This window comes from Pezoporus wallicus, unplaced genomic scaffold (assembly GCF_028554395.1).
Source record: "Pezoporus wallicus isolate ANWC-B61680 ecotype Strahan unplaced genomic scaffold, APGP_CSIRO_Pwel_v1 contig_3489, whole genome shotgun sequence".
Taxonomy (NCBI): domain Eukaryota; kingdom Metazoa; phylum Chordata; class Aves; order Psittaciformes; family Psittacidae; genus Pezoporus; species Pezoporus wallicus.
Genome location: NW_026635093.1, coordinates 983211 through 1004509, shown reverse-complemented (window position 1 = coordinate 1004509; position 21299 = coordinate 983211). Strand labels below are relative to the sequence as shown.

Below are 21299 nucleotides of genomic sequence, written 5' to 3'. Positions count from 1 at the left end.
ATACTATATTGGTGGGGATAAGGATAAAATACATCTGAGTGTATCCATGAAAGAATTTTATTTCTACAAAATAAAGCTCCTCAGATTCTCTCAGCCACCAAGCCAGTATCTTAGGCTGACTTTGTTCATCACTCATTACCATTAAAGTATGCTATGATGGCTCTTAAGGGGGGAAAGGGAGAAGAAGTATCAGTTTTTCTCACCCTGGTACTACCACTGTTTGCCTGTGCTGCAGAAACAAGATGTTTCTTAGAATCCAAACACAATTATAAAGGAAAGGCACTTCTGGTCACACATAAACACTGGCAATTCCCAAGTTATTTATATAACACCATATAGGCACTATAAACCAGCCACTGACTTTATTGATGTTAGAGACAAAGGTTATTTGTTATACGTATAATTTTAACTTTCCTCACTTAATATCCCTAAATTGGAATAAGCTTGAATGTCCTTTTTTTTAATGGGGCTAAGTAAAACAACTGCCTTACAAACCTCCAAATCAAGGAGCTCTCCGAAAGATAATACAAGGCTCTGTACTGAAGTCAGTGAACTCCAAGCTACAAAACCCTTCTTAAACTTATATCCTTAGAACTAAAGTTTCTGACATGTTTCAACTCATTACTTTTAGTATAACAGGCCATTTCTGTACTTGATCTAGAAACACTTAATCCTGACTCACACAGAGGATTTTCTTCTTAAGAACAGGATTTTGACAGAGAGTTAAACATAAATGGAAGCTGGGAAACAGGAGCTGCAGGGAACAGGGAAGAAATGATACACCAAGTCATCATCTGACTACAGAATTTTATCTGGCAAAAGCTGAAGATAAAAAACATAAGCGATTAATCTTAGTGTTTGATAACAATTAAAATACTTTATTTCCAGCTCTTTCAGTTAATAAGACTTTCTTTGGATCTAGATGTTCTAATAAACATTTTAGCCAGTTAAGAGAGGCAATCATTTACCATGGAGGTGGGAACCAGCTATGAGGATCAGAAGGCAAGTATGGTATTAATCTACATTTAATTATATTTTGTTTTCATCAACTACTTAGATGATATCTTAAATTATTCTTCACCTTCATCCCATGGAAACATGTTGTCCTTATGCTTCTCAAGCTAAGAAGTAGCAGAACTCCAGGATATGCGAAGGGATATTTAAATACTTCAAGAATACTATCACAATGCTACCTGGAAGCAGCAGAATGCATTTCTTGTACCTGTGTTTTCCTAGAACTTCTCATCCCTATGGGTTCTTAAAGCATCAGATCCAAGGTATTTGCTGTGTTGTATCATAGGAATGGTCATCCACCTAGAAAGACCAGCTCATAAAGAGCTCACTGGTCTACTCTGTCATGAAAAGAGTAACTATCCATTCTTCCAGGAAAATTAATGGTGAGAGGAATGTAATACACAACTCTCTAGGAGAGCGACTCATCATTGCCAACTGTAGTTCCATTGGTTGCCACGTGAAGGTGCCATGAGTCAGTTCAAGCCTTGGGAACCTCTTTTGAATGTCAAAACCACTTCTTACTAAGCATTTGAATACCACTGACCCTGGTACAGCAGAAGAATGAAATAGCTTTCGTATCTTGAAGTACTGAATGAAGCCTGGTTATGGTCAGTGAATCAATACTACAGCCTGGCAGACTCTGAAATGAATTGCTAACCTCCATTATCATCACAGCCTACCTATGGCCAGGGTAGCAAGTTATCCTGCAAAGACAAATCACACTGCTTAGACTTTACTCCAGAAGCCTGATACCTTTTCCCACAGATGAATACACCAGATCAGTAGTTTTATACTGTCATTCACATATGCTTTTGTGATACAGCAAAGGAATGGATGAAAGGAAAGGAGATTGCTATCTGAAAAGCTATTTCAGGGCTATTTGTGACAGAAGCTCAGGGTTATTGCCACACTGAACGAGGCTGTGCATGCATCCTTACTGAGCTGCAGGCATTTCCAATAGCTTAAATATGGTCCAAAGCATAATTACCATATTGGGAGGGGGAGGTGCAACAACTAGGACAGATCCACCAAGTCAGTTCTAACAATGTAGTAAATCTTAGGGGGGATATTACTTGCATGGCAGCTTAGCCAGTTATTGGCTTAGTAACTTGAAAAGAGGCACAGTTTAACAATTGCAATCATTTTCTAGAGTACTGGTACAACTACTCCTTTAAGTAGGAAGCATGCCTTCTTGGGAACTAGCAACCATATAAAGTCATTTTTCTGCCAAAACAGGAGCATCCCAAGCTTGCAAGTGATCAAACCAAAAGATTAATCACAACAACCCCAGGAACTAGTAGAAACGCAGTTTCCTAACTGCAAAACTACACTAATTTTGTAACATTTTACAAAGATCCAGAAATTAGGAAAAAAAACAACATTTTCCACTTGCTTTTCTCTGCCCCTTACCTGGGCTGGGTTGAACAACATTTGGGTCACTGCACTGTGAAGGCCCTTGCTGTATGCACTCTAACTAGCCATTAAGCCACAAGAATCAGCTACTGCAGAAGCACCCAACTGGCTGCTCCAGATAAATGCTTCAAATCATAAGCTGAACACGTGTCCATCCACTAAAACTTCCGGATGAAAGCCAAGAGGATCACCCCGCACACTCACTACAACCTAACTGCCAGTCAGGAAACCTTGGCTACTCCATCTTCTTCCTCCAACTCCCGTTTCCTAGAGTGTGTTTCTCCTTCCTGCTTCTCAAGTGCATGAAGAAAAGTGGGATGCCCACTGGAGTGTCTCCCTGCTCTAGCCCCACCAATTACAGTAACACATGAATTGATAGGAGCTTTCTTATCTGGACTGAGACATGATCCCTAACGCTTAATACTACTTAGGGATTGCACACTTCTGAATAGACAAAGGGTGATACAGCAAGTCTAAGGCTAGAAATGATACATCACCTTACTGCTTTCACCTGAAGGCAAGAATAACGTAGAGGCTCTGGACTACCTAAAACACCGGCTACTCCATTTCCCCTTGAATGTTTCAAATCCTTAAGATTACAACTCTTCAACAAGAACACAAATCCAAATTATAGATAAATAGCTATTCCAGATATACGCATTTTTGATACAATGCTCCTTGATGTCAGGAACAAACTGTCAGTGAAGAGGCTCTCCCATAAAGTTTCTCATAAGGGGTTTCCTATATCAAGCTATGCTCCCACCCAGTATAAAACTGGAGCCTAGAAAACAGATTTTCTTTTTTTTTTAATCCTGCTGTCCTTCTACTGCAAAGAGAAAAATTCCTCAATACTTTGTGTGACTGCTTTTTTTTTTTTCCCCATACAAAGAAGTGAAAACAGATATGGTAAAGCAATCTGTGGATACAGAACTTATGGAACTATCGGATTTAAGACAATACCATAGGTGTTAAAGGATAGTAGTTTTCAATTTTCAAGCATAAAATTATGTCAGTAGTTCATGTCTGGAGGAAAAAGGAATTACATTCTCACTTCTTAGATCTTCCGAATTTCTTGTTTGCAGTGAACTTAAAATCTCTTGTTTTACAATGGAAAGCAAAATAAAGCCACAGTACTATTCTTAACATTCATATGTAAAAGTTAGACATACAAAAGCTGGTATCAGCAGGTTTTCCTGCTCTGTTTTGACATTTACATAGATAGAAGTTATAATTTGGAAAATCTCCTTTTTTTTGTGGACTTTAAGTTATTAACTTATCTTGTTCAACAGTCACATCCAAAAAGCTACTGATGTGGACAAGGAACTCCCTGTTCTCTGTGTGAAGTGATAGCTGCTTGTTGTAACAAGGCTAAGTTCAAGTTTTCTTTTTCCTTTCAAATGATATAAGCCACAGAACAATGGAGAAGTTCAGGTTTTGTATGCAAGTACTGTTACTGGATAGCCACAGAAAAGCAGCATTTAGCCAAAGTAAAAACAAACAAGTTAACCCCTACTCTTCTCATAGGAGGGAAACTGCTTCTTTGCATATACACACACAGCAAAGGAAACAGGCCCTACAAATCAAAGTCCAAACAGTGCTCATTTAATAGTGCTGTAGCTAAGCATTTAAGGGTTTTACTCTACTGCTCCTTGAACTGAAAGCAGCAGCTAACATTAAGACTACTGTGGAACAGACAAGTAACATACTATGACTTGAATGAAAGCGCTAGTGTAAAACAGGATGTACAGAGAACATAGCATTAATTTTACAGCTGCTCACATGTCAGACTAGATCTGCAAAAGCTGTTTACACAAGAGATCCAAAGTCAGAACAAGTGATTGAAAACAGTAGAATTTATGAAAACTGCCATTATAATTTATCAGTAAGAGACTCCTGTTTCTCATCATCTAAATTTAATTTTGTTTGAGAAAACTACTCAACAACAAAAAGGACATAAAAGGTTGCTTTGACAAAAACATGAAAGCTGAGTTAACCAGTCAAGTGTGGTATGCTCAACCCAGACCTGTTTACTGAAAGGTGAAACATGAAAGAAGCTATTCTTAGAGAATAAAAAGCTGCTTACTAGTGCCTAACTCATTAATTGAGGTCTTGCCAAGGCAAGGCTTGTCTATTTGCCAACTGACAGCCTTCATCAGTCTGGATTATTTCGCACTAACTTCATTTTCCCAAAATATTATTTTACCTGCACTGCATTACCCTGAAAGACTGTATTCCCTTACAGTCCCTTTCTCAGGAGGGACCTCCGAGTCTCAGAAAGAAACTGACAAAATCTTACAGAAACAGAACAATCAAGAAAAAGAGAATTCAGAATTGGATAGATTCATTCAGGTTTCTTGTTCCCTCAACCAAGGAATTTACATACCATCAACTGAGGAATTTACATACCATTTCCCTAGCATAATAGGTTCAAGGTTAAATTGCAGTACATTTAACTATGACAGTGACAGTTCTAGTAGTGAGTTCCTAGTCACCCAGCATTTGAGATGTTCTTAAAAGCATTTAAGCCTATCTTTATTATTTTTAAAAGTGTGAATGTTTAACTGAGACAGTTACGAATTCATGAGAACAGCTGACAACTGCAAGTGAAACTGAAGGCTAAAGTGCTCCAGCTTTTACGTAAACACACCTTGTGTACAACTTGGTGCTAAACCACGTGACAAACTGCAAGAGCACGTCAGCATTTATCAGACCAAAGCTTCGACCCAGCACAACAGCTGCTTTGTTTAATAAATGGGGTATACTATTAATGTACACTATTACTTCCTGATGCCTCTTCAAGAGTGAGGAAAACAAGGGAAGCAAGGCAGTGAGATTCTAAGTACTATGTGAGCCAGTAACACACTCTCTGTAATCTGACAACCCTGAACCTATGGTTTTCAAGATCACATATCACTGAAGTGAAGGCAAACAGACACCTCAGTAAAGTCAGCTAAATAACTTCCTCTAGCACTTCATACTTAGGAGTTATCGCTAAAGTTAACAGAGTAACAGCCCAAAGCTGTTTACTTCCATGCACAATGAAGTATTTTTGTCTTGTCACTTGAAGGATGTATATCTAAATAAATAAACAGTTGTATTAACAAAATTAGTTGTGTGCCTCACAGGCACTTAGGATTGTGTCCCTGAGTAGACATCTCCTCCTCCTTGTAACAATCTGAAAAACTCATTTGATTAAAAAGCAGAAGTGCTCATGAAATTCTGACAGGCAAGAATGAAGGCTCTGGAAACCACTGTTCTGAGATATAGCACTTCAGAACTCACTTCCAAGTAGTTACTTTGCTATCATGCTGCAAGTATTTCTGATCACTGTGAGAAAGAAGGCTGCATTTCTGAGGGAATGAGCAGCACATCTGATCTGGTGTATCAAAGTTACACTCCACCACTACTTACAGACAGCCCCTGATGTCAGGCCCCTCACTTGCTGTACAGCCTGTGAAACCTAACAGGCTGACATCAAAAACAGGAGAACTGGCATGGTTTTACTACCAAATACTGCAAACACTGATAGTGATGGGTGCTGAAATACAAATACCAGGGGAAAGTTTAGCAGTGTTACATAACGGAGTTAGGTTATTACAGAAAACTCACCTAGTAACCGGCACTTAATTTGTACCTCATGTTTTAGAATTCTGAGAGCATAAAAGGGAGTGTACTACTATGGTATCAGACAGAGGATGATGCCTTGAAAAAAGGCCAGTTAGATTAGGACCTACCCATTCAGAAAACACATTGCAAGTTACATATCCAAAATCTTTAGGTGTGCCCTAAAAGATAAAGGAAACCTTACTTCCTCCCATTACCTCGTAATTCTACCTGGTGTCTAATTAGACCTTGGTATGTGGTTAACAGGTAATTGGGTTAAGGAGTATACTTACTGAATTTCCTTTTCACATCTTCCCTCTCCCTCCCCCCAAATTTCTCAGCTGTTTTTGTTTTAAATATGATAGTGTCCTCATACAAAATACCCCAGCTACAGTCCTTGGTTCGTACAATCATCTGTAACAAACAGTGCAGAACTGCTCCACCTTCCCACCCCCAAGATCAAATTGCACACAAGATTCATTCACCCTTACTTGAAGCATATTAAGAATTAGAAACAATACTCCTCAGGTCAAGCATAACACAGAAGTCTTAGAGATACGAGATCCAATTTTACTTTCATTAAAGAAAGTGGAACATATTAATGTAATGCAAATTGCTCAGGGCCTTCCCAGTTGAATTCTGCTTTTCTGCTTTTGATATCAGGTCAGTCTTGCCTCAGGGTACTCCTGAGGTCCCTTCCAATGTGAGTAAGTTAATGATCATTACAGAACCTACTCCCAACCAAAGCAGGTAATTACAAAAGTCAACTTTGGGAGTGAATCATTGGGAGCTTCACTAGAAGACACAAAACTTAAGATAATGAAGACTCAAAACATGTGTAGATAGGAAGACCTAAAACTGCAAGCTGTGCATAGAAAGCAAGCTAGAAACAATGTAAGACTAGTTTACAGCTTCACAGAAGCAGCATTGAAGCCACTGGAGAAGGGAAGGAAGAATGGTTGATGCTCACAAGTTCTTCAACTCATATGGACAGTTCTATTTAAAATAAGACCACATTTTTTGTTTCAATTCTGGAGCAAACCCCTTGTCAAGTGGCTAGATACACAATCACATGTGAAACAGATGATCTGGGAACACAGCGTAGAGCAGCCACTATTTAACCACAGCAATTACTTTGTTTAGTGTATTTTATGTCCTTTAACAGTGTTCAAACTATAGCCAATTTAACTTTTGGCCTTCTGTGTGCTTTCATCATCTTCTAAACACATGAAGCTTTTACTTCAGGGAAATACTTTCTCTACTGTTCTACAAAAGCCAACAGGAAGTATCATATCAAAAACTTCTACAAACTTCTAAATAAAAGTTGCAGATTTCTTCAAATGCACATTTAAGTTTTGCATTCTTATGATACTGTATAAAAGACAAACATCTCATACTCTCTACACAGGAAAACGCACACAAAACAAACTATTGTTTCATCCATTCACACCAAACAACAGTCTTCTATTTAAGACACCATTTAATAAAACATAATTAGTCTTAAGAGATCTCCCCCACCTTATAAACAAATCTTACAAAGCTTAGAGATCCTTCCCCTAGGCCCAACCACATTTAAGCCATTTAACTGGCCTTGTAGCTGGTTTTGTGTTTTTTAACATAATAATCTTGTTAAACTAGTCTCAGCTAGTGTCTAAACATATTCAGGATAACTTCATACTCATGCTATGTGCAAGTAGCCAAGTGGGGCAAGAACATTCTATAGAGCACTCAAGTGTTCTGAGAAGAATCTCAAGTGATCACTTGGAACAGGCAAAACACAACAGATCACAACACTTACTTTTCATAGACCAGTTCCTCATCGGTACAGAAGTAGTGGGTATTTGCGGTACTTTTTGGTTTATTCCTCAAAGTAGCAAAGTACAGCCGATCTGAAAAAGACAAGGGCAGCGTCACAGGGTAGACCAAGCAGCTCAGCATTTCTCCACTGCACCCCGCAGCCCTGTCCTGCCCCACCACGCAACAGGCAGAGCTGAGCCATTTCTTGGCCCAGGCATCCAGGAAGAAACCAGCATCGTGGCCTGTATCAGCACCAGTGTGGCAGCAAGGCCAGGGCAGGGACTGTGCCCCTGCACTGGGCACTGGTGAGGCTGCACATCAAATCCTGTGTTCAGCTCTGGGCCCCTCACTACAAGACAGACATTGAGGTGCTGGAGCAGGGCCAGAGAAGGGCAAAGGAGCTGGTGCAGGGCCTGCAGCACAAGTGTGATGGGGAATGGCTGAGAGACCTGGGGGGGCTCAGTCTGGAGAAGGCTCAGGGGGGACCTGATTGCTCCCTACAACTGCCTGACAGGAGGATGGAGCCAGGAGGGGCTGGGCTCTGCTCCCAAGGAACAAGGGATGGGACAAGAGGAAACGGCTTCAAGCTGCACCAGGGCAGGTTTAGATGGAGCTGAGGAACAATTCCTTCCCCAGAGGGTGCTCAGGCGTTGGAACAGGCTGCCCAGGGCAGTGCTGGAGTCACCGTCCCTGCAAGTGTTCACACACCGTGGAGACGAGGCCTCAGTGCCATGGGTTAGTGGTGGCCTTGGCAGTGCTGGGAAACAGTTGAACTGGATGGGCTTAAAGGGTTTTTCCAACCTCGTGAACTCCATGATCTTTTTTCTCCTGCGAAGAGCGGCGGCGGGGGTGCGAGCACCCGCTCAGCCCGGCCGGACACCCCTCGGTGCAGAAAGGCTGAGATTTCTGACCCACAACACAACCACACATCGCAACAGGTGCCGGCCCCGCTTCTCACCGGAAAAGACAGCAGGAAGGAACCGCTTAGGCGTGCCCCGCGGCGGCCGTGGGGCCGGCAGCTCACGAAAACCGCAAGGCGAAAGGGGCCGAAGCCGACCCGGGCACGCAGCAAAAGCGCAGGGAGCTAGGAGAGAGATGCGGGGAAGGGGAAAAAAGCCAGCGAGCCTCCTTCCCGAGGGAAGCTCCGGCGAGCGGCACCCCCGCGGGCAGGGGACGGGGAGAGCTCCCCGGCCCGTTCTCACCTTTCATGAACTCCGAGGCTCCCCCAAGTACTTCAGAGGCGGCTGCCGCCGGCTCCATCTTAAACAGGGCGCGGAGCAGCGAGGCGCGGGGAGGCTCCGAACTCATGGCGGGGCCGGGACGCGCTCTCTGGGAAGCGACCCAATGCCCGGAGGGGCCGCCCCCTTGCCGGGGGCCACGCCGCGGGAAGCGCCGCTGCCGCAGCCCGCATAGGAGCAAGAGCAGAGACGAGCACTAGCTCCGGGACACGGCTAGCGGCCGCAGAGACTTCAACTCCGCCCCGCCCGCGGCGCGGAAACGCCCCCGGATAAAGAGGCAGCAGGCGGTTACCAGGCGACCGGCGGCGCGCTAGCAACCTCGCTACGAGCCTTTGTCTCGCCCGGCCCGAGGCCGAGCCGCGCCAGTGACCAGCCCTCCTCCTTCTCCGTCCCGCCCTCGCTCCTTCGCTCTCCGCGTCCGCCCGGCCGCCACGCCCTCCACCTCACAGAACCTCACCGCCCGGCGCGGCTCCGCCCTCCGCCCACTCGCACTTCCCGGGGCACCGGGACCCTCTGCGCGACCCCGCAGCCCGAGGCAAACGCCCTGCAGAGGCAGAAGTACAGCTCGCAGGGCCTGAGGCGGGGCTAGCACCTCCGGGAAGGGGCGGCGGGGGCAGCGCTAGTACGTTTCCCTCTCTGGGACACTTGTATGCGCTGGGGCCGGGCCCGGCCCGGCCCGGCCCGGCAGGGTGTGCACCACCTTTTCGGTGGATTGACAAGGTGACTCGCCAATCAAAAGCCGCCTTCCTATCTCTCCAACCAATGAGAGAGCGGTGCCTGGTGACGTGCCCTCGAGCGGGGTTCTCCTCAGCCGAGTTCTGGAGCCTCCTAGCCATAGGCAGCCAGTCACTTGGCGGCCGCTGGGCAAGGGAGAGCTTCTTAAAGCGTTTCAAAGACACTGGTTAAACTACACAAAACTACTTTCCCTTTTCTTCTTCTTCTTTGTTTTTTTTTTTTGTCCCTTAAGTTAAAGATTGATTTTCTGGTGGTTCATTTGCAAAAGCTGAATTAGTTTGTAGTCTGCGATTAACTTTCTGCCAAACAAACAGGAGTGTTGAAAATGTTAGAAATGCCTTTTTTCTACCAACTTCCTTTTTCGAAAGAATTGCCGAGTGCCAAGCAGGGCAGGCTGTCCATCTCATTGTTACAACTAACCAAACCAAACAAAAACCATCCTTGAAACACCTTAAAAAACATGCAATGGAAAGTAACATGCAGCCCTGAGGTTCATGTTATTATCACCATGTTTTCCAAACACTGTAAATAAGCTCCCATAATTACCAGTTCATATAATTGATTCTAAGTTGTTTGTAGATGAGGCTAAATGCAAGTGCCATAAGCAATGGATGCTCTTTAAGGCCTTATAAATACACTGAAGTACTACAGAAAATACTTCTCATGCAGTTGTAGTTGCTTATTTATTTTCTGTGTTTGTTCCAATAATGTGTACCTGTGTTCTCAAATGGCTCTTTTTTGCCCCCGTTTTTCATAACTCCAGAACTAGTATTCCTAAGTATGCCTGTTTGGGCCTGGTCCTGCGAATTTACGTAAGAAACATTTTTCTCAGAAGTTAAGTACTATTCCATACAAGATGCTTGCAAGACTAAGAGCACAGTCTTCTGTACCAGGAGATTAAATAAAGGTTGTTGGGGGCTATTTGCTCTTTATGGAAATCGATGTGCTTATCTTTTCCTGGATTGCTTGAGATTGCTTACATTTATAGCTAACCCTTAATTAAATATTTAAATTTTATTTGTAAGCAATTTTCTAAGGGGTAACATATCCTCAGTAAGAAAAGAGGTATCAATGTATTTTCTCCAGAACCATTGTTTTTAACAGCCTTTTTTTACTCAAACTTTCACTACAGTTCAATGTAACACACATTTCTAAGTCTGTGCTGCACTCTGCTGCAGGGGTGTTTGAATGAGTATACTCAAATTAGCTTTAACAAAGCTATCTTGGGCAACAGAAGCAAAGATGGAGCAGTGTAGCAGGCTAGCTATCCAGGATCCAGAATCCCTAGATACCTAGTTTGTGTTAAAGCCTATTATTTGTAAGTCCCTCTAGCTAGGCTAGTAAATCTAGGAGGCAAAGGTGTCTAGAAACTGAACCCCACTGTCAAATGTTATTTGTATACCACTTATATACCTTTTGTAAAAATTACAAGTATTGGTTTCGTTACATAGCAGTTCTTGTGTGGCACTTAGCTGGAACCTTTGTAAGCATAAAAAGTACTTAAAATAATCTTTCTCCCCTGTAAAAATATGCACAAAATAACCTCCATGTTTTTTCAGTTCCAGGGTTATATCTCATAGCTTTTAGTATGATTATCTAATGCAGCTCACCTTGCAAAATGCTAGCTTTAGGAATGTTCTCACCTCATATAGTTTTGTTGATTTTAATAAATTTCAATTACTATTTTTAACATTTAATGGTACCAAATACCAAGGCTACAGTGACATCTTGTGGCGTTTTTTAAGCTGCATTTAAAGAAGTAATTTTCTTGTAGTCCTGTTGCATCATTTTAAGACTATATCCTGAAGTTTTCAACAAGAATTTTTTAAATATCTTTTAGATGCCATTTTTAAAGGCCTGTGTTCCTAAACATTAATTTCTATAGAACATTCAGAGGTGGTGATGAATCTGTTTAGACTGTAAAACACTTCCAAATGACATCTAATCTCTCAGAAGAAATCAGCACATACATATTATTTTGTTAAAAGTATAAATCCTCAGTAATATATTTTATTAACGAATCCTAAGGAATTTTGGTAGCCATCAAGGTATAAAAAGTTGTCAGCCTTTAAAAAATAAACAAAACCCTTTTGGTTCCTAAGCACAATGAATCCAGAGATGAAATCATATCTTCAAATTTTCTTTTGCTATCTAGGTCTAACTAACTGCTTAAAGCTGTGGTTTTTGGTGGCTTTTCTCCCTCAGTTTATTTTCTCATTAATTTAGGCCTTACCAAAATTAAGAGAATGTAAATGCCAATAAGTACATGTTTTTTTAAAAAATGAAATCTTGGTGCTGCTCATCTGTATGCAAACTGTGAGCTTACTTTAGACATCTAACACTGAAACCAATCTGGTTTACATATTTTATTTGACAATGGTACAAATTAAATTTAACAGTATAACAAAATCTTGTTCTATTAATTCACTGATACAGAAAAACAAAAAGTAATCCCACCTTGTCGCTGAACCCAGGATACAACCCAAACCAACTCCTCCCCAGCAAAGAAGCCAATAGTGAGACTTGGCTGAGCTGCCAGTTCATTTCACTCTTTTTAAAAGTAAGGTAAACAACACCTGTGAGCCTTAACAATTCTAGTTGATACTGCAAAGAACAGAGATTACACATCAGTGAGTAAATGAAACGCAGTAAACTGCCATGAGGAAAGCTGCATTTCTGGAAAGATTGCAGACCTGCTTGATTACTACTTATCACTACAGCACAGTAATTAAAATCTACTTTTCACTATTAAAGTAAAATTAAGCAGACTTTACACTGTCATGTTAAGATTTTGCCCTTTAAATCTTACAAAAGTACTAGGAAGACTTCACTGAACAGAAACAAAATCCTTTAACACTGATAGAAGGTGGCAAAAGAATTCTCCATTCCCCCAAAGACTTACATCCAGAATCAGCCCAGCTGTAAAGAATTTGTCACATTTTTCAACCACTTTTTGTCAGCTAACATTACAAAAACTGAAAAAATGATACACCCATTTTGTGCAGATGCTATTTGCGTACTTGGTATTAGGTGTTAATGATTGCCCATAGATACCTTTGAACTGGTATTAAGAATCAATTAAAAGCTGATGCAAATGAAACTATATCTACTTTGGATGCCAGATTTGATTCTTTTCTGTGATCCAAGAAAATCTATTTTCTTTCCTCCATACCACAAAAATAAGTGTAACTTCAATAGAAAAGGTCTGTCCAATCTTTGTCAACACACTGGTTGCAGAACTACAGCATCCCAATCTAACAAAAGCTGTTAATAATAGCTCTGTTTCTTCCTATAGATGAGGCCAGGGAAATCAGAGACTCGTAACAGTCCAGCCCTGTCAGATACTTTAAAAGATTTTTATTTTTTTTTTAATAATGCTTTACTCATTCATTGCACATTGTAATTGTTGCCATAGCCACAAAACCAGAGATGAAAGCAACCAAAAAGTAAGTAAATACTCATGTGGATGCCAGAGAGGGACTGTTCATCAGGGACTGTAGCAACAGGACAAGGGATGATGGGTTAAAACTGGAACAGGGGAAGTTCAGGTTAGATCTAAGGCAGAAGCTCTTCCCTGTGAGGGCAGTGAGGCGCTGGCAGAGGGTCCCCAGAGAAGCTGTGGCTGCCCCATCCCTGGCAGTGTTCAAGGCCAGGTTGGACACAGGGGCTTGGAGCAACCTGCTCTAGTGTGAGGTGTCCCTGCCCATGGCAGGGGGGGTGGAACTGGATGAGCTTTAAGGTCTCTTCCAGCCAAAACCAGTCTGGGATTCTATGATTCTATGAAAGAGTAGCTAAAAAAACAGCAGACAAGTAATACAAAAAAAGGTGCACTGTCATATATGTAGAACAGCCTGCTCTTATTAGCAATGGTAAATAAGACATATTTTAAGAGTGAGGTTTTTCTTGGGCATATTTTTGTAACAATGTACATGCAAAATATAAAAATAAAACTAAGACTAAAGAAAGTATTAACATGTAATATCCCCTCAATTTCTTCTGGCTGTTTATAAAAGTTTCATATTTTATGGATTCATGTTTCTTGCATTTCTAGCTGCTAGGTTTTACCTTTCAGCTGCTTGTAGTGTTTCAGCAACTTTAGGCAAATTAATAATGGGGAAAAAAGCCGCATCAGAAAATATTTTCCACTATCTCAGCAGTAGTAGATGCTGTAAGCAACCATTTTAGGACTATCTGAGATTAAGGTGAGGTACTCTTCTCCGGCTAGCAGCTTCAGGAACATCTCAGAATACAGAATAGTTTATATATACAAACTTCATAGGTTTTTTTTACAGGAGTCTAGAAGCCTGGCCAACAGTTTACTGTAGCCCTTCTACAGTTTCACTGGGAAGCAGGAGGAGAAGGGGGAAGTCAAGGAAGTATCTCAAGATGTAACTATAAAAAATATGCCTAGACCTCATTTAACTAGATTAACATTGAAATAAAAATCTAAACATAAGCACTGCAAGTGTAGGAGTGCATTTTTCTCTGCATGTTTCTGAAGAACTGGCCTAATTAATTGTAATAGCTTTTCAAGTTTTAATGAAATGAGATGATTTTATCACAGCTAAACATTAGTATATATTAAGTTTTCTCAAAATTTACGTTGGAAAATTAGTAAGAAAGGAAAAAAAAAACTAAGAAGCCATGTGGAAAAAGTTGAGAAGCTACAAATAAGGATGGCCAAGATGCAGTAATCAGACCTTCTCCTCTCCTTGAACTCAGTACAATTCACTGAGTATTGTTTAACTTTTAACCCCTTAAATCCATTGGCTTACATTTTATTCTTGTGATTGGCATAATTAGGAAAACCAAACTGAGAAATCATGATATTAGAATATTTTAAAGGCATGCCATCATAAATATTAACCAGTTTATTTACACAGTAAGATCTCTGTAACAAATGCTCTGCTCGGTGCCACATTCCAGAATAGCCACTGTTAGTGTCTTTTTCTAAATTCCTGATGTCAACAGGCTTCACAAACACTCCTGAAGGTTTCCCAGTATGCTTGGCTACCAGAAAATTCATGGCAATATCATCACAATTTTGAGTTTCATCTATTAAAGCATAAACTGCTTCTGGCTGTCTTTGAAAGTCTTCTAAATATCCACTATGAAAAAATGCTGCGCCGATAAGAACCATAGAATACTGATCTCCGTTTCCAAATCCAGGGCTCTGCAACTCGAAGCTGCCGTAACTGTATACACCTGAAGGAGTAGAAATGTGCTTCCTAGGGACAAATCCCACTATCTGCTCTGGAAATTGCTGAGAGAAAAAATAAATTTAAACAATTAAAGTGAACACACTGTGAAATGTGTGTTAAGAATTGTCATAAGTGAGATTTATGCTTTTAAAAAAGAAATGAGAAGAGCACAAGATTATTGCCAGGAAAGAATGAAATTGTTGGCATATGGTCCCTTGATCTGCATAAACATTGCAATTTAACACAGTTTCACAGAACTGACACAATATGCCTCATTTGATGCTATGTAGTGCCAAGAAACATCTACACACAATTTGCAGCTGTATAATTGGCATTCAAAATAACTTCATAGACAATTTCTCTTGGAGATGAAAAAACCCCACAAGTTTTGGTTTGCTGCCTCCTATCAATTTAAATAAATTCAGCAGTCAGCAACTTCGGTGTTCTTGCACAAGAAGAGTTACAAATTTGAAAGACAGATTACAGGTATAGCTAGTATTGAATATTTTTGCAATTGCTACTGTTCAGTGCTTCAATCCTTCTAAAATCTAGCTGTATAGCTAGAAAACTGGTAGTAAAGCATGAAGATATGGTATTACTCTTACTTAAAACCATTCATCTCAATTGTAACTCTCAAATACTGCATGACAAGGTGCAAAACATTACCTGCCAAACAGAGAAGGCGAAAGTAAGGTCATGAGCACTGACTAGTGTATCATCATCCATCATTAAAACAGCTGAAAAGGGGAGAAAGAAAACCACATTTAACTTCTCAAAAGATTAAACAACTTAAGATCCTGCTAATCTTGCATAAAAATGCAACCAAAGGAGTTAGATACCATTCTTCAGAGTATGAGATTTATAAGGGATTCTCAGCATAAAATTTTACCCATCCCCTCACTACTTGCAAGGTCTAACAAAGCAAGCTTAATGAATTGCACAGGCAACATTCAATAGCATGAACTACATAAAGAAGAATCTTTGCCTTAAATTTTGGGCAAAAGACTATCAGGAAGTGGAAAATGAAAGATACTCTTAGATCAGAACTTCAGGTACATTAAAGCTTTTTAAGTTTACAGTCAGTGTAAACCCTACTACAGTAAATAAAACACTTTGGATGCTGAAGTTTCTAGTGTCTTCCTAGAAGTCATGGCTTTTGATTTGCAAGTCATATTAGGAAGGGGACAGTAAACAGAATTGCCTTTACTAATCATAGAAACATATGATCCCAGACTGGTTTGGGATGCAAAGGGCCTTAAGATCATCCAGTTCCAACCCCCTGCCATGGGCAGGGACACCTTCCACTAGAGCAGGTTGCTCCAAGCCCCTGTGTCCAACCTGGCCTTGAACCCTGCCAGGGATGGAGCATTTACCACTTCTTTGGGCAACCTGTGCCAGAGCCTCAGCACCCTCACAGGGAAGAACTTCTGCCTTAGATCTAACCTGAACTTCCCCTGTTTCAGTTTGAACCCATCACTCCTTGTCCTCTCTCCACAGTGCCTGATGCAGAGTCCCTCTCCAGCATCTCTGTAGCCCCCTTCAGATACTGGAAGGCTGCTATGAACATACAGGATTTTTTTTTCCACTTGAAACAAACAGATTTATTGTTGTGCTTCTCCTGCAAAGAGCTTATGAAGAATATTTAGATGAATAGCCAAAAGACTGGGGAAAATACTCTTAAAAAGATTCCATAATTTGAGGTAGAAAGCCAGACAGCTAGGGATGGAAATTTCAGAAGAGCACGTGCCTGAGAACTCAGCTGTAAATAAATGGATTAAATGAAGTCATTATCAGATGACTTAAATCCAGATTAATGCAGAGACTCAGCAAATACACGCACTATGAATTTTAGTTTACTCTGTAAAGAGACGCTGAACTAGCTGTGTTTGCCTGACAAAGGAAATGGAGAACACCTTGCAAAAAGCCTGTGAATGCATTTGACATTCCTCTTTTTTTCCTTACTCTTTACTGAAAGCCTGCTGGTAGTGGTGGTGTGTATCTGATGTCATAACGTAGCTTTCTTCCATATTAAGTGGACCAACAGATCTATGGGCTTATTATACAGTAAAACTCAAACCATCTCCCTTTTAGCATTTAGCTTTTAAGTGTGCAAATAGTAATAATAGTAGCAATATGAACTGCTGATTACCTTTAGTTTCCAGCTCTGGGAAATTCTGGAGTCTGTTCCTCATGCGATTTACAGTTTGAACTTTAAAGACAACGGGGACAGGATGAGGTCCCAAGGAATTCCACATTTCCTCTGGTATCTTCTCACCAATGTTGTTCCACACAACAATTACTTTATGTAGGTGGGGGATGGCTTGATAATGATTTAAAAGCTTTAGCAGTAAGTCTGTTCTATTATATGTCTGCATAATAAGAGTAAATGCATCCAAGGCAGACTGACTCTGGGTTTTTGGTTCCCTTCTCGAATTGGGCATTTTGTCATCTTTGATACTGGGAAGCAAAGCTGTCAAAGCACCTGCCACAAGAAGTAAAACAATGATCACCACTGAAGTGAAGCGCAGTAGGCGGATTCCCTTAATTCTTCCTGGGAGCTTACAGAAGTGGAAATACCTTTAAAACAAGTAACAGGAAAGGAAAAGTCATTAATCCCACTTATAGTTATCTCCCTTACATGAGTGAACTCCCACAGTATTAAACAGACTTTTGTTTAAGTAAATAAATATGGAGGATTTTAGGATTTTTGATCTTTAAGGTCCCTTCCAACACAGCCATTCAATGATTCAGCCAATTATGTTCAACTATCAAGACACATACTTCTGGTACTCAGTTTCTACGTTTATTTGCTTTTCACCTTTTCTGGTTAACATCACATTTCATTATTTTGTGCAAATGAATCTGGAGTAATTCTTTAGATTGCTGTCTCTTATTTTCTCAGTACTGCATTTTTGATTGAACATTTATTTACATACATACATCCAGCTGAAATTAGAAAGCAAAATTGTAGAGAAAGTCAGAATTGCAGGAGCTCTTGCCTTAGCTGAGAAACAAAAGGCAGAGAAAGCGTGTCCTCAAGAGCTCTTGCAGAGAGGAAGAAGTAAAACGGTCTTTCTTTCTCCACCATCCAAGGAAGGAACAATCTTTATCACTGGTTTGTTGGACACTCAATAGTTTGTATATACGCTCCACATATAATGTGGAAAATACGATTCTGATCATGCTAACTGAGGCTGTAGCACAGGTGGAGCAAAAGAAACATGCCAAATGGAATAATGTAGGAATGCAACATCAGTAACAGCTGCTCTGCTAAATCTAGAACTCAGTGGAAACTGAAAATGCCAGATGCTAGAAGCTATGTATCAGCTAAGTGGCAGAGAAGCTGCAGCATAAGGCAGGAGTTTCTGCATCCTCCTGATTCTGGAACTGAACAGGAGCTCTTAAAAGGCAGCTCCTACAAAGGTAGTCCAAGTGTTCATGCCTCTTAGGTAGCACTTCTAGTTCTCCAGACATCTATAAAGTGTAAACTTCGCAGGATCCAACAGCTACTTCATTCCAGTTTGCTCCTCAAATGTGTCATCCACATGCTCTTCATCCTTTACTCACAAGATGAGTATACACTGAATACAACAGTAATATTCTGTTGTGGTTTAATCTTAATTCTAAAAAATAACTCTTCTATACATATTACGCATGTTACTCCACTAGTAATGTCATAGAATCACAGGCTGGTTTGGGTTTGAAGGGACCTCAAAGCAGTTCCAACCCCCTGCCACAGGCAGGGACACCTTCCACTAGGCCAGGTTGATCCAAGCCCCTGTGTCCAACCTGGCCTTGAACACTGCCAGGGATGGGGCAGCCACAGCTTCTCTGGGCAACTTGTGCCGGCGCCTTAGCACCCTCACAGGGAAGAGCTTCTGCCTAATATCTAATATAAATCTCCCTTCTTTCAGCTAAAACCCATTCCCCCTTGTCATGTTGCTACATGCCTTTGTAAAAAGCCCCACTGGGAGCTGCTCTAAGGTCTCCCCTTAGGCAGCCTTCTCTTCTCCAGGCTAAACCAGCCCAGCTCTCTCAGCCCGGCTCCAGAGCAGAGCTGCTCGCACCATCTCTGTGGCCTCCTCTGAATCTGCTCTAGCAGCTCCATGTCCTTTTCACTTTGGGTGCCCCAGAGCTGAATTTCTAGGCTTTTACCAGGGAATTCTGATCAAATTAAGTGATCCAGGACATCAGTTATAGTTCCTGAGAAAGTGTCAGTGTTTTGGCATAGAAATATTGATAATTTGTTTTCCAAAGTGCACATACCATGCTTGAAATGCAAATGATTTTAGTCTAAATGTAAATAATTTTAGTCTAAAAAACTCTTGAACTTACTTCATTATTGCCAAGTGGTTTCCCCACCTCGTTTTTGCAGGATAGTTGTTTGTGATCTTTTAATCTGTTGGAATTTAAAAGGACTCTATAACTGAAGAGCAACAGTTACCCACATGCTACCCAGCATTCCTTTACAAGCACACATTCCTCAGTTCAATAATTGTCTCTGCCTTTCCATGAACACTCCAGAAAGAAGTTGTTACACCAGTTGGTTACAAAGAAAAGCACAGCCCACTTCTCTGCTTGTAAAATTGCTGCTCTGCGTCAATGGAATGTCTGTGTGCCCCATCCTTAGGGTCAACTATGGAGATACAAGTAGGATTCTGGAACCTCACAGTCTGTACATATTTAGCTACCAGTCAGGCGAGCAGTCCCAATAAAATTATTTTCTGCCTCATCCGCTTCCTGATGTCACGGAATCACAGAATCAACCAGGTTGGAAAAGCCCTTTATGCTCATTCAGTCCAATCGTTGCCCAGCACTACTAAGGCCACCACTAACCCATGGCACTGAGGGCCTCGTCTACATGGTGTGTGAACACTTGCAGGGATGGTGACTCCAGAACTGCCCTGGGCAGCCTCCTTCCACTGAGCTTACCAGTCCTGTTACAGGTTTAAGACATGGCATTTTTTCTCCCCCCCACCCCCCCACCCCGTTTGGCAGCAGGGAAAACAAATACAAGTGTAAGCACAAGCAGGAAGAATGTACAAGATGCAGGACAGCAACTTAAGAAACTTGAGTCTGTCAAGGCTCCTAGGCTGTTGGAGGGATTTTTGTTCTTTTAATCCTAATTGAACAAAGATAGGGAGCTTTTATTTTTTATTTCATTACTATGAAAGCGTAGAGAACAAAGATTTGCTGAGCTTGTTAAATAATTTAACTACGTGAAATTTCAGAAGAGTGGCTTGTTTAGGTTATATCAACTTGTTTCTTATATGTATGGAGTTGCCAATTTGTATCTATACCAGTCTGAGTACATCTACACATACAGGGCATCCCAAATTTGAGTTTTTTACCACTGACTTATTTGATGTGTGGCTGGAGATGTCACAGAAACTATTTCCAGAAGCTCATCACTTGTTTGGGTGCTTCATTTTAAAGCTGTAGACACTGATACCTGACTCATACAAACTCAAACTGGAACTTGGCCATACATGCTTTCAGAGAGGTGAACCTTAGCTTCTCTTTCCCTAGGTGCCACCTACTTGCAGCCATGCTGACCAATGCTACTGTTACAATTAACTATTTAAAGATTTAAAAACATGGTGAAAATATGAATGTCTGCTGTGGAAATGAGACTTCTTGGCTTGCCATACGTTCTTGTGCGTACTCAGTTGCATATGATCAGCTGTAATGGTGACAAGGATGACATTATTATGCATTCTTTAGTTAAAATAAACGCCTATATAAAACCTTTAGAACGAGCATTCAATGGACCTTCCAGCAGAGAAATGCCAATGAGTTTTGCCAATTAAATTATGAAACTGAAGTTCAAGACTGACCTCTTGAAAAAATTCTTACAATACCCCCTGTAGAGAACAAAACCAAAACCAGAACGGATGGAAATCAAGACCTATGTCAAAATACAGTATTTTTAATACAAGTCCTGAGTGGGTCCCCCCCTCTCCGTGGGCACCATTTCATATCGATCCCGCGCAGCCGAAGCGGACAGGTACCCCCGGCCCGGCTCCCCCCGTGCACGGGTTCGCTCACGTTCGGGTGGCCGCCCGAGCCCTCCTGAGGCGCTGCAGCAGGCGGGCCGTGCTCCCAAGACGTCCCTGCCGCTGTCCCGGGGACACGAGACGACAAAAGGCGCCTGCCCGGTACCCCGCGGCTCGACCCGGCCGCGCAGCCGCTCCGCTGAATTAGGGGCGGTGCGGCCTTGCCCCGCCTGCTGCGGGGCGTTCCCGTGCTTCCTCCCGGCAGGCCGCGGGTTGTAGTCCGGGTGCTGCCGCGGGCACGG

General features: G+C 41.5%; 2 protein-coding genes across 6 annotated transcripts in view; both read right to left on the bottom strand.

The window, feature by feature from the left end:
- The window catches only part of CDC14A (cell division cycle 14A), a 58192-nt gene extending 48745 nt beyond the window's left edge, over positions 1 to 9447 (bottom strand). For all 4 annotated transcript variants that reach the window (XM_057401806.1, XM_057401825.1, XM_057401811.1 and 1 more), the window contains exons 1-2: positions 9030 to 9447; positions 7829 to 7919 (exon numbers count right to left, since the gene is read on the bottom strand). In XM_057401806.1, the coding sequence (XP_057257789.1) occupies positions 7829 to 7919; positions 9030 to 9135 (197 nt within the window). In that variant the 5' untranslated portion in view covers positions 9136 to 9447. The remainder of the gene's footprint in view (positions 1 to 7828; positions 7920 to 9029) is intronic.
- A 5115-nt stretch (positions 9448 to 14562) lies between these two features.
- EXTL2 (exostosin like glycosyltransferase 2) lies at positions 14563 to 21065 on the bottom strand. 2 transcript variants are annotated; one of them, XM_057401953.1, is made up of 5 exons: positions 21050 to 21065; positions 19337 to 19400; positions 17151 to 17578; positions 15668 to 15738; positions 14563 to 15063 (listed from the first exon to the last, which is right to left on the bottom strand). In XM_057401953.1, the coding sequence occupies exons 2-5, from the start codon at positions 19339 to 19341 to the stop codon at positions 14572 to 14574; spliced, it is 996 nt and encodes a 331-aa protein (XP_057257936.1). In that variant the 5' UTR covers positions 19342 to 19400; positions 21050 to 21065; the 3' UTR covers positions 14563 to 14571. The 2 variants fall into 2 exon arrangements, with proteins under 2 accessions (XP_057257936.1, XP_057257927.1); XM_057401944.1 differs by lacking the exon at positions 21050 to 21065 and having other exon boundaries at positions 19337 to 19663.
- Between the last annotated feature and the right edge of the window lie 234 nt (positions 21066 to 21299).

Bases quoted from the DNA above. Each gene is read 5' to 3' on its own strand.
- EXTL2 (XM_057401953.1), bottom strand. The intron at 15,739-17,150 runs GTAATCAGCAGT...TCCCCTTTTCAG, and splicing joins CCCAGAGCTGGAAACTAAAG to CTGTTTTAATGATGGATGAT. The intron at 15,064-15,667 runs GTAATGTTTTGC...TTTTTCTCTCAG, and splicing joins TCGCCTTCTCTGTTTGGCAG to CAATTTCCAGAGCAGATAGT.